Source organism: Suricata suricatta, chromosome 4 (assembly GCF_006229205.1).
Source record: "Suricata suricatta isolate VVHF042 chromosome 4, meerkat_22Aug2017_6uvM2_HiC, whole genome shotgun sequence".
In the NCBI taxonomy this organism is placed as follows: Eukaryota; Metazoa; Chordata; class Mammalia; order Carnivora; family Herpestidae; genus Suricata; species Suricata suricatta.
This window is the reverse complement of record NC_043703.1, coordinates 154,266,346-154,278,917: the sequence shown is the minus strand read 5'-3', so window position 1 is coordinate 154,278,917 and position 12,572 is coordinate 154,266,346. Positions and strand designations below refer to the sequence as shown.

Below are 12,572 nucleotides of genomic sequence, written 5' to 3'. Positions count from 1 at the left end.
GCTCTGTATTCACGGAAAGTGCAGCACAGTGCGATCTTCAGGCAGACTACAGACATGCGAACAAAGGAGGGAGATCTCACTTCAGCACTTGGATCCCACACCAATGGTCCCCATTTAGAAATCGCAGTCAGGTTCCTTCTGAGGACACGATTGACTTGTGTTGGCAATAAGGCACGACGCTTTTGGTCAAGCAAAGCTTCACTGTGTGCCAACATGCTTGGTGTTCTGGAGTAAATTATTTGTGGCCTATGTACGTACACAGCACTAATGAAGCCACAGACATTCTTCGGCAGCCATCTAATTTAACAGCGACGTAAGTACGCTGTTCCGGAAGGAAACTCGCCACACCACCACCCACATGATCACCTCTTTCCCTCAACTTACAACACAGTAGTTCAATTTCTTTTTATATTTTAGAAGTTCAATTTCTTATCTCACATAGAAACACACCTGAGTCATAAAAATAAAACAAAGGAAAATTACTAGAGCGTGGAATAAAGTCACTGTATAAAGCGCTCGCTATCAAAACACACACACACACACATACACACACACACACACACACACCCAATAGAGTAATATATTAAGTAGCTAAAAAGAAGAAAACATTCCTTACTTGGCCAAACGTCATCATTGTAAAACCACGCCTGAGGAGAGGTCTAATAACAGTACGCCCTTGAGAGAATAACGTGTGTTCTAGATGGTCTCCCTCTTCGTGTTAAAGAAAAATTGATGAATGACAACCATACATTTTTGCCACAAAGGGAATGTTTTATAGATTCTTAGAGATGTTTTGAGGGGCTGAGGCAGCTAGAACATTGATACACACTTGGATTGTGAAATTACTTCTTTATAGTGGGCTCTGAAGTAAGGAGAGAAGAATCCTGCCATGAAATTTGACCTTTTATTTGTACTCATAGTGGATTTGAAAGTCTGATCTGTTTCATTATCTGCTCTTAAAGTAGTAATTCTCTTAAAAATATTCCAGCACAGGGGCGCCTGGGTGTCTCAGTGGGTTGGGTGTCTGACTTCAGCTCAGGTCATGATCTCACAGTTCATGGGTTCAAGCCCCACATCGGGCTCTGTGCTGACAGCTCAGAGCCTGGAGCCTGCTTCAGACTCTGTATCTCCCTCTCTTTCTGACCCTCTCCAACTTGTGCTGTCTCTTTCTCTCAAATACAAATAAACATTTAAAAAAACCACTCCAGTACAAAAAAAATAGATAATTTCCCAAGGCTGGTAATTAAAACTCACATATATATACAAGTAATCCTGGAGAGCTTTGATTTTCCAGTGGAATTTGTAATACATCTGTGTCCACAAAAGAATGCACACATAACTTGAGGCCACACTTTATAAGTTCAATAAAAGTCTGGAGCTTGGTGGCAAGGAGATGTAACATGTTTCAACATTTCATCTGCACAGTAACTACTCTCATATTTCAGGCTTAAAAATAAATAAAAGTACAGCACTTCTCAAAGAACGGCATTGCCTACTGTCCTAAATGAGAGTCATGTTCCTTTTGGGCACTGAATTAAACACTCTATTCTCCATTTCCCCTCTCGTACTACTTTAACCTTTCCTCAGAAATTTTAAAATAAAATAAATGACAGCAAAGTTACAGAAGGAATCAGCATTCACAACGAGCATTAGAAACTACCTCTTGCGATGCCTGGAAAAGTTGCTACGTCCAACAGGGGAAAGCCAAGTCCCCGTCGTCACTGGGAACGCGTTCCGGATACAAAGCACAACAGTCCCTCCCAAGGGGTCAGCACGTGTTTTAACTATTTTAGACAAGCTTTGACTCTTCCTGACGTGGAAACGCTGAGGACTCACCCTGTAAAGAGGATGGCACTTGTCCCTGAAACACGGAGCCAGCCGAGCATAGATCTGCAGGCTGTAGTAGTACGCTGCCAGCTGGAGGGACAGAGCAGAGCGGGCCTGCTTTTCAAAGCACTTGTTGGCATCTAACACCTAGAAAGGGACATGACAAAATGAGCTCAGCTGAAAGGAAATAAAAATCATCATAAGCCATTACATTTCTAGTCATCACTGTAGAATTTATGTTCAAAATTTCCATCGCATCAACGCAAGGTACAATCGACTGAATAGGATGACATTAAAATTCAGAAGACACCGTAAAGGCAGAGACTGTGCAAGGAAAGGCAGATTCTGAGATGAACACTTCAGCTATGATTACAGCATTTGCTCTATGAAAACTGACACCACAGTGCATCCCGCACATGAGAACAATCAGAAGGAAGTGAAACATGTAACGAACACTTTATTGGTGAAAAATCCCCAGGAGGGATTTTTTCTTTGCTCATGAAGTCCTTTCTTGGAAACAGTAAACTCACCTGTGGTAAGGCAAGAAGATATGCAAGAGCCAAGGTCATGTCACTTGGTAAAGCATCGCTTGCCAGCTGCAAGAGAACTGAAGGAGGGAAAATGCACGATGTTACTTGAAGATCCATTTATAGGACATTCACGGTTACTAAGTGCCACATTTGTAGTCCTGCATGATTTCACAGATACCTAGCTTGAGAGGACCCTTTGAGATGCTTTACAAATGTCTACGCATACCATCTAAATCCAGATCATATGAAACTATGTTATTAAATAATACTTTTGCCTTAACTCAGACAAACTGTGCTATTTATTACATTTTTAAATAAGAGAACATCCTGTTAGTACAGGTACAAAATCTAAGTGCAAATGGATCAGTGAGGATGGTTTCTTAACAGCTAACCTTTGGTTATAAAGACCTCGGCCATGATATAAAATTATACGTATCAATGACGGCTAATACGGTAAATGAGCATATGAGCACTAAAGATCAAAGCAAAAAGAAGTTATGCGAGTGCAAATTTAGGATAAATCTTTTGCTTACTGCAACGAATAGGTTTTGTTCCTTCCAAGAACATCCCTCTTCATCACACTCCACAAAACGCTCTTGCTTTGATTATATAATATCTTAAAATATCCCAACTATTAACACCTTTTCCACAAAATTTTTTATATAAGTAACAACTTATCAGTCTCATGGCTTTAATAAAAGAGAGCACACTGCCAACAAAGTCTGTGTTTATGTGCGATTTGTATTAATAAGGGAGTATTCCGTTCATCTGGGGCCATAGTGACAAATACCAGGTAGCCCTATGTAATCACAGTGTAAATCCTTCCTTTCTAAAGAGCACAGAATCTCATGATCTGCCCTAATGAAGGAGAACTGTGATGTGAATAATCCAAAGTAAATGATATTTGGCTTCAGAAATACACCATATAATATTTTTCCGGAAGATTTACCTTCCTAATTGTGTCTCACTTGAACTAAAATATAAGTCATTTATATAATCTGAGCTTAGCTAACAGTCTGGGCGAGGAACCACTTACAAGAGGGTAAAATGTCAAAAGCTGACTTCGAACTCAAAATCTCCCGCGGACGACTCATGACGGAGAATCTGAGCTCTCTCCGCTGTGGCTTACAGAGAGAACGCGGGTTCTCGAAATCCTCACTTCCTCTGTATTCTCCAAACATGTGAACTGAGTTGGACCACCAGTCAGCCTCAGGATTTCCAAGGAGTTGCACTATTTTAGAGAGGTTTTCTACTCAAAAGCTACGCATTTCAGGCCCATCTGCAAATTCATTCCTTCATCCCATGTCAATGGGAATCTCCTCTGAACCAGACATTGCCCTAAGAATCAGTCTCTGCCCTTTGGGATAAACACACTAGGACAAAAGAAACTCTCCGAATATTACAAAACACAGTGCAAAGAGCCCAAGTCAGCCTTTCTACGAATAATTATGAGAACAAAGAAGAAATGGTTTCGGTGAGTGTGGTCTTGGGACACCCTCAACACCAGAGGCTGAAGAGGTCAGCTGTGTTTCTGGGACACCAGGAGATAAAGCAAGAAAAAGCATGTAAGTTTAATCTGCAGAACATTCTGGACAAAATGTGGCAAATTTACTTAGTGTCTAGAAAGTGCACACTGTACAAACACACACATGCATCAAACACCTGGGCTACTGTTTTGACCTCTACCTGCCTTATATATTCTACCATTTGATGCTGTCTAAGAGTCCTTCAGAATCCATAGTTTGGAGAGGGAAAAAAAAGTCCAGTAGTTTCACATAGTAGTGCTTTTTCCCTTTTAATTTTCTTTCTTATGGTATTTCTTATAAAGTGACCTACAATCTCACCTAGTTGTTTTATTTTCCACTCCCATTCTGTTCTCAGATACTTCCCTTCCTTGTGCACAAGAGAAGCTAATAAGCACATCTGCCCACGCTCATCAGAATTAGCCGAGTCTCCTCAAAGTTCAGGAGCTTGTAGGCAGGTGAGTGGCTGCTGCGCTTCGAGTGTGATTGGGGCCAGTCCGAGGCCTACTGGGAGGGCCAGTCCCATTGCTATCTTCTAGTCAGATCTATGTTTTTAATCCTACCACTGACTTACGCGTTCACTCCATTTAATGTGCATCTGTCTGTATCCCAAAACCAAAGCACCCTCAAGTGATGAAAATACTCCAGAAGACATTCCAATGAATATGCTTCACACCCTGAAGGAGATTCCAAAACAAGAACAACCCAACAACAAACTCAAACAACAAAAAAGAACGACTGACAACATCACTGAAATAAATGCCTTGTTCTCAGGAAAGATCATTCTAGAAGATCTTCATCTGAACGCCTAAATTCCAGTAGTCTTACTTTTAAAAATTATATTATTTCAAAGATACAACTGACAAGATGATCTCTAGCATGTCTTGAACATATACAGTTGAATACAAAGCTTATTACAGCAGGAAAGAGAAAAGAAATGGTTTATTTCCATGAGCTCAAAGTATGACAAAAATCACCCTCAGAAAGAAGTCTAAAGAGTCATCATGGTGACTTTTACCAGTAACAACAATCACCCTAAACCATAAATGTTTGTTTCAAGTGAATATCCACATAGATTTTATTTCATACACACAAATGTGTTAACCTTTTTTTTTTTTTTTTTTTTTTTGTATTTTATGATGCTTGGCCTTCTGGGTGTTTGATATTTCTGGAAAGACTGTCCCTCCCAGAGCCAGAAAATTCCTAAAGAGAGCAAGCAAATTGCCTGTGAGCACACCTCTGATATGCAAACCAACCAATTCTGATCCAATAAGCTGAACCACCTTCTCTCCAGGGGCTTTTGGATTCCTCCGCTCTCACCGCGCCAGGGCCAGCTACTGGACAGCGAGAGAAAGCTACAGCCGGGAGCCTTACAAAATCACTCAAACAATCTATTTTAGGCTCAATCAAGTTTGCCTACAACATCTCCCCTATCCTCTCCCATGAAAAGCTCAATAAAGGCATTTGCCCAGGCTTTCCCCCCACGCCTCTGCCGCCGACTCCAGGCAGACCCACGTGTCCCCTCATGCTGAGGAGAGATGGCAAGAGCAGACATGAAAGGCCAGCCAGATGTCCGAGGCCGGATACTCCCCTTGCATGCTTTTGGCTTCTGCAATCTTGTTTGCCTCTTGCATCAGCCACTGCCCACATAGCATCACTGATAATGCCCCCTCCACCCCGTGTGGCCAGTGGAAAGTTTCAAATATTCGGAAGCTAGGCAGGCATAAAAGATGGCCAGGGCTCTGGGCTCGGCCTTTGGCAGTGACTCTGCTGGGTTGGTATTGATGCAAAATAGTCTTTTCTGATTACCTGAGTGCATGTCGCTTGTCTCTTCCTGGGCACCGAGTATTTGCTATAACAATGGGGCCCTGGGTGGCCTGTCCTGCCTCCTATGTCTACGGATCTGTGAGTATAAACTTCCTTCATGACCATCATTTCCATGTCTGGGTGTCTTACCCTACCCAAATAACCATAATCTCAGGTACATTTTACAACTAAAACAGCATCTATAAACTATAAAACCAGGCAGAACGATACAGTGAATTGGAAACCATCTTCAGAAAGAACTCAGACCCACTCTTGATTTACTGCATGACTCTGTGTCCCAGAATTCAGTATGTTTTGGACTTTCAGAAGTTATACTAGAAATATATCACATATGATATGATACCTTCAGTACATTCTGAAAGCACCCCAAATCAAAGACATTAGCATTTCCGCCGTAAAACATTTGAATGCTCACACTAAATGAGACAAAGCAAAGATTAAATAACCTCACATCAGGTTAGTCCAGGTTTTGATGCCAAACAAGTTACCAAAAGTCCTTTTGGTTTTCAAAGCATTTTGGATTTTAGATCAGAGCCTTCATTTTCAGGGCATATCATCTCTTCAGCAGACAGAGCGCACCTAGGAGTCCCCTCCCCCCGCCCCACACCAAAAACTACAGACTTGAGGAAACAAATAATTTTCTTCAGTTAGGATACTTTTTGATTCCTCCCCCACTGCCAAATGACAGATAATAGGTTCTTCCATTAATAACTGCCAGAGCGGTAACAAAGGCGATCACTTCCATTTCCTGGAAATCAGAATTATTAATGGGCTAGCTCCTGCACTGAGGCGTGGAGACGGACCACAGCAGGATGAGAGCGGACCCACACACGCCTGAGCAGCGAGGCACTTCCGCTGCGTCCCCACGGTCACTCAGCCTCCGCCTCTCCTCACTGGGCGCCCGGGCCCTCCCTACCCATTCTTCCCAACCTCTCTGGAAGAAGCGTGCGGGTCTCCTCAATCAGCAAAGGGCATATAGAATCACAGAAAGTCCCTTCCTACTGGTCCTGTGCCAGCACATAAATAGATCACACCCGTTCTGGGGGGAAATGTTTCTCCCTCAAAAGCTCTCCCTTGTAACCCGCTCTCGGGCCTCTCCATCCTCCCTGGGATCTCGCTGAACCACGAAGCACTGACACATGGTCCCTCCTTGGCTTTCGGGGTCACAGGCTTCCCCGCGGCACTCCTCACATGCCCCTCCTCTGTGTCAATGTCACCAGATCCTCTCCTCCTCAACCGCTGACTGTGGGAATTCAGACTATTTCATCCCTGCCTGTCAACCCCACTTCACACTTTCTTCCCAGGAGAACTCAGCCATGGTCTTAATTTCAGCTGATACCTCAGTGTATTTTCCTAACCTCTACCTCTAGATAGAGTCTTTCACAAGACTTCCATTTCCAACCGGTTATTGGGACACTGCCACTCAAATATTCCCCATTACTGTCACCTCAGTATCATTCCTATGTCTGAAAACAGTGCCTTATTCCCCAAGTTAGCAAAACACAAAATCCCAGAGTCACCTAGGACTTCACCCTCTCCTCTGCTCTCAACCATCAGCCACCCAAGTAGGCTGGTTCATTTCCAAAGACCCTCTATTTCCACCTCCACACACTCGAAGATGAACACTAGACTCTGTCGGCAACCGTTCTACCCTACTCGATGCCTTCCAAGCCATCCTAAAACCACGCTTTCATACTAACTTTCTGTTAATGTTCATCAAGCATTAGTGTAATCATGTCTCAACAGCTTACAATACACACACACACGAACGCACACACAGACATGCAGCTCTTCAATGGTTTCCCATTTCCTGAAGAATGAAAATTAAATTTTGTTTGATATTCAAAGTCTCTATAAATATGGGCCAACTTTAATTTACCGTTTTAACTGGTATTATCCCCGTCCTACACACCTGCTATATTGGTCTGATCCTCTAATGATTTATATGCAAACTCTGCCTGTGCTCATGCCATTTTTTTATGTAGCAATAATTATTAGTATAAAACAAAAATACCCATAATTTAAAAAATATCAGCTCCAACGAGCCAGATATAAGAAAGATGTTTTGCATGAATTAGCGAGATGGGTCACAAACCACCACCCTCCCACCACCCCCATCCCACCCCACCCCTGCAGAGGAGACAGTGTTATCTTGCTTTTTACACAGGCCTGGAAAGCTAATGTAAATCACTTAAACCCAGAAAGGTAGCTAATTTGTAAAGACAGTGTGATGAACTGTTTGTGCTCCCTTGAGATGTATCTGTGGAAACCCCAATCCCCAGTGAGACGGTACTTGGAGATGGGGCCTCTGGGAGGTAATTAGGGTTGCATGAAGTCATGCCTCTGGGCACCAAAACCTTCCAGGCAGCGCTGAGACCCCAGGCTTCTTGCAAAGTGAAAATCAAACCCCACATTCAGAAAGCTGCTCATTCTTTGAATCTGCAAGCCACTGAAGCGACACTTGACAAAATTATCAGTGAGGATCTGAAGTAGACTGACCCCAAGACGTCTCACTGGGACTCACCAGAGGTCATGATGACCACAGACAGAGTCACCATGATTTTACTGTACCATTAAGGTATGAGGGCAGGGGGGGAAGCCCACCTTACATTTAAAAGCATGTATGAATGTAATTTGCTGCCAGTTCTAAAATCTTGAATATAGTGCATTTTCTAAATAAGTTATATGGCCAAAATCAGATGGAATCTATGCATAAGCCTCCAAGCACTAATTCTGTGCAAACTAAGTGCCTCTGGAAAATGTCCTATGATAAATCTAATTCCAGAACTAAATTCACATAGGAGAGCGGCCCGTATAATTGATTTGGAAATCATTAGCCATTAAATCATTCATTTAGCTAAATAAATAATGATCAATTTTCTTCAGCTAGTCTCCAGAAAAACCTTTTCATCAACTTTATTAAAAAAGTCTGAAAAGCCAGATCATATTGGGAAGTTCAATTTGTATTATGACCTATTTCTGAACCAAAGTCAAAAGTTGTATTTTCACAATTTCTATTTTGGGTCATTTAGCCTATATCACTCTTCAAATCTGCTGAGATTCTAACAAATACTTGATTTTATAAAGTACCCAAAGACACCTATTTTGGACAAAGTAGCATTATCAAGAGATGTCAGATGTTGACAGTATTTAGGAACATGCTTCATATACTAAAGGAATTTTATTATTAAAGTCACTTCTACATGTAAAAAAAAGAATCCATTCTTAATATACGCAAGTGTTCTAAGATGTTTTTCCCACTCAACTGAACAATACTGGGAACACATTTTTAATCCTTTATTGGACTTGGATTCTTTCCCTTGGTGGAGTATTAAAATCCGAACATCAGAAAAGACAATTTGAAGAAACGCCAGGACAGGATGAAAACACCTGCAGTCCCACGAACACCGCACAGACACTACTAAGAAGAGCACCCTCGCCCCGGGAAGTCGGATTCCGATTCGCCAAGAGCACAGCCTCCACTGCTGTCCCAGCGACAGAGACGCGCACACAGCTCACTCTCATCACCACGGAGACACTGACTATTCGTCTACTGCACGGAAAACCGGAGAAGCCCTGAAAACATGTTAGAAACAGACAGGACACTCAGGGTCTGGCCCTCAATGGGAAGAGACCAGACACAGACACAAAACGTAGAGGTGGTGTTCTCTGGACTTGCCAGGTGAGAGGTTTAGAAAGCAAGTGTGTCGGTTTGAAGAACAGACATGTGATTTGGCGGGGGGGCAGGGGTTGAGGCTAGTGTGTGAGTGAAACTTCTGAAGGGTCTCATCCATGGCTTCCCAATGAGCCGCCTTAGGAACTCTAAAAATACCGCATGCACGGGCTGCACTCCGGCGGTTCTGGAATACAAGGTCCATAGTGGAGCCCAGGCTTCAGTCCATCTTAAAAATTCCCTGAGGGGTTCTAATGTGAAACAATCCCCCTGCTCTTTTGATAGACATTGACCTTCCTCAGCCTTCGAATCCCAGGTCAAGCATCGCCAACTCCAGCAAGCCTCTTGCAGCCATTTTTCCGCTGGGCCGTCCCGCGTCTGTCATCCCAACACCCCTGAGTCCGCTCCTACAGCCCGTATCACACACAAGCGTGTCTGTCTCCTCACCTGGAGAGTCAGGCCTTGGAGGACAGCACCATGTCTTCTGTGACTTTATATTCCAAGCACGGGGACACAGGTGGCTCAAGAACCACTCCTTCAGGGAGTCAAGGACACACGGTGAGAAAAGGCCCTGGATGGGGGACCCCTGGTCTGTCATCAGCCACGTGTCCCCTACTCCACACGGTGCCTGAAGAAAGTCTCTCTACCTGCTTCACGTTCCAAGATCACTTGGATGTCCCACCATTTAGTTACCAAGTGCAGCAGAGATGGCAAGTGCCCTGGAGACCCTGCGCAAAGGGGAGGCCGACTAGCCCAGAAATCTGCGCCGCACGAGGGCCTTTTGCTTCCTCGAAAAATACAGCTCTGGAAAATAACAGAAGCCTTAAATCACCGGAAAAGCAGTCTGAGAGGGGCTGCCGGCTCTAAGAAGGCCCTTCACAACGTGACGCCACTGCTTAGCCAGGGTACGAAGCGTGGTTCCTGTACGAGAGATACGCACACAGGTGCAGTACTAGGATGCGGGCTAAATAGAAACACCGATCGATACAGTGTTTCCAAACTTCCCAGTTCTGATTTTATCCCACTATTATGCTAATCGATGGGTGATACACTTTGACATCCAACCCGCTATTTCCCCAAGTTCTTAGAGTCTATCTCTGCAAAGCATCTCAATAATCAGTCATACCTTGCTCCATAAGCAAACAACAAAGAGAATTTATCCAGAAACAGGTCTGAGGAGCACACGGGTGAAGCCGAGGACACTGCCTATTCCTCTGGTATCTCTGGTCACGTGCGGTAAAATGAAAGCAGAATAGACAGTAATTCCATTCTGAGGTCCTTTTACTCCTCAGGATAATTTTTTTTCCTCATCACAAACTCAATCTTGCAAAACATGGCATCTTGGACATATTAACAAATGTTTAACAGAAAATATCCAGCTAAGTGGCACCGGCATGCTGTTGTTCTTTGCAGTGACCATTTTTGATGCAGGGTCTAACCCAGTGCCCTGCAGAGGCTGGGAGCAGGGAGACTACTACCGGCTGCAATGATCGGACAAGCCGAATCTGAATCAAGTTCAGCCAACCACTGGCTATGCAGCTCAAAACAAAGACAAAGACAAAAAACAAAGAAAACCTATTTTGTGTCTCTGAGACATGCTTCTTTACCTTAAAGTAGGGCTGATGGTAATTATTACGTGGTCTGTTATTCAGATTAAATAAACGGCTGTACTAGTAGCATTTGAAAAGGGCTTCTCTTGCAGTAGATAAAGCAAATGCTGCCTACAATTAAATGGAACTGAAATACTTAAAAATTGAAAAAAGAAAAGAAGTGATAATAATTAAAAGGGGAAATAGCAATGTAAGTACACTCTTCATGTATATTCAACCTTGTTTCTAAGACTTGCCATGAATTTAATAATAGCTTTTTGGAGAAAAACAAAAACGTACTCATTGGTTGTGAGACCCTGATTTCAGAAACAAGAGGTAAAAAAACATGCATTCAGAACTGAAGAAAAATGGTGTACTTAATAAAAACCTCTAGTATTCAAGTGGATAGAGAAGTGGTATTTGCTCCCCCTCTTTCCAACTACATGTAAATATTGATTAAGAAAGGATTATCTAAAAATGAGTGATGAGATCTTTATGCTGGGAAAATGGCCACTGTATTCCACATACACATTTCCGCAAATTTTATCCCATAAATCAATGTGCTCAGTTAAGACAGCAGCAACATCCGGATTTACTGGTAGGGAGAGTCGATCAGAAATACGCAAGTGGGAGGCATGGAGAGGGCTGCCAGGGACACTGTTTTGCCCTCCCTCCTCTTTTCTCCCTACTGATGCCTGGAATGCAGACAAGATGGCTGGTGCTCCAGCAGCCTTTCAATCTGCGGCATTCACTAAGGATGACAGAGCAGAGAGAGGGGGAAATGGAAGAAAATAGTTCAGGAAACTGTCCTGGAACCTTAAAAAGAAGTTAAGGAGACGAAAGAGAAAAATGTACAAACGGCAGGATGCCCTGGTAAACTTACACACAGGAATTCTTTTCAAAAAATTCTATATGGAAAGATATGCTGCCATGCGGAAAATTCTTAAATGAAATACACATCTATCTTCTGTGTAGCAAATACTTCAGAGTTCTTCATTAACACATAAAATCAGAAAGCACCGGATATTTATTGAGCACTTTATAACATTCACTGTTAAGAATCACTTAGCATAATTACGAACTTAAATACAGGAATTATATCATCCTTATCCTTTTAAATCCTCAATATTAGGAAGTATCCAGAAAACAGAAGGTACCCAGTAAATGTTTTAAATAAGTGAATGATGGTGTCAAGTTAAGATATTCAAAATTACTGAAAATTTACATTCTTGTTTTTCCCAACTTCCATTCACTCATATAGTCTTTCACTTAGGGATCTCCTCATAAGACTTACACACTGCCAATGAGCTAGAACTTTCCTTCCTACCTTCTGTTGTGGGAAACACCTCCTCCCCGTCAGTGTTAGTCTCTGCCAGTTTTCCAGTTCTTAGCAAGACTTCTGCGAAGCTTTCTCCTGGAACGTGCTCATAGGGGTCACAGGTCACTGCAGACTAGACAGAAGCGGTTACACTATTTAGTGGGGGTCTTTCCTTCTATGAAGATGTTCTAAGAACAGAATCATGGGCTTTTATGTCTCTCGATGATGCAAATTATAACTTCTCACTTACTAAAGCATGTTTACTTTATGTAAGGTTTTAAATAG

At 42.7% G+C, this 12,572-nt stretch overlaps 1 protein-coding gene across 6 annotated transcripts in view; it reads right to left on the bottom strand.

Annotated features, from left to right (window-relative positions):
- NBAS (neuroblastoma amplified sequence) overlaps positions 1 to 12,572 on the bottom strand; it is a 315,339-nt gene that overhangs the window by 112,670 nt on the left and 190,097 nt on the right. For all 6 annotated transcript variants that reach the window (XM_029938273.1, XM_029938274.1, XM_029938276.1 and 3 more), the window contains 3 exons: positions 12,297 to 12,420; positions 2,358 to 2,434; positions 1,837 to 1,974 (listed from right to left, as the gene is read on the bottom strand). In XM_029938273.1, the coding sequence (XP_029794133.1) occupies positions 1,837 to 1,974; positions 2,358 to 2,434; positions 12,297 to 12,420 (339 nt within the window). The remainder of the gene's footprint in view (positions 1 to 1,836; positions 1,975 to 2,357; positions 2,435 to 12,296; positions 12,421 to 12,572) is intronic.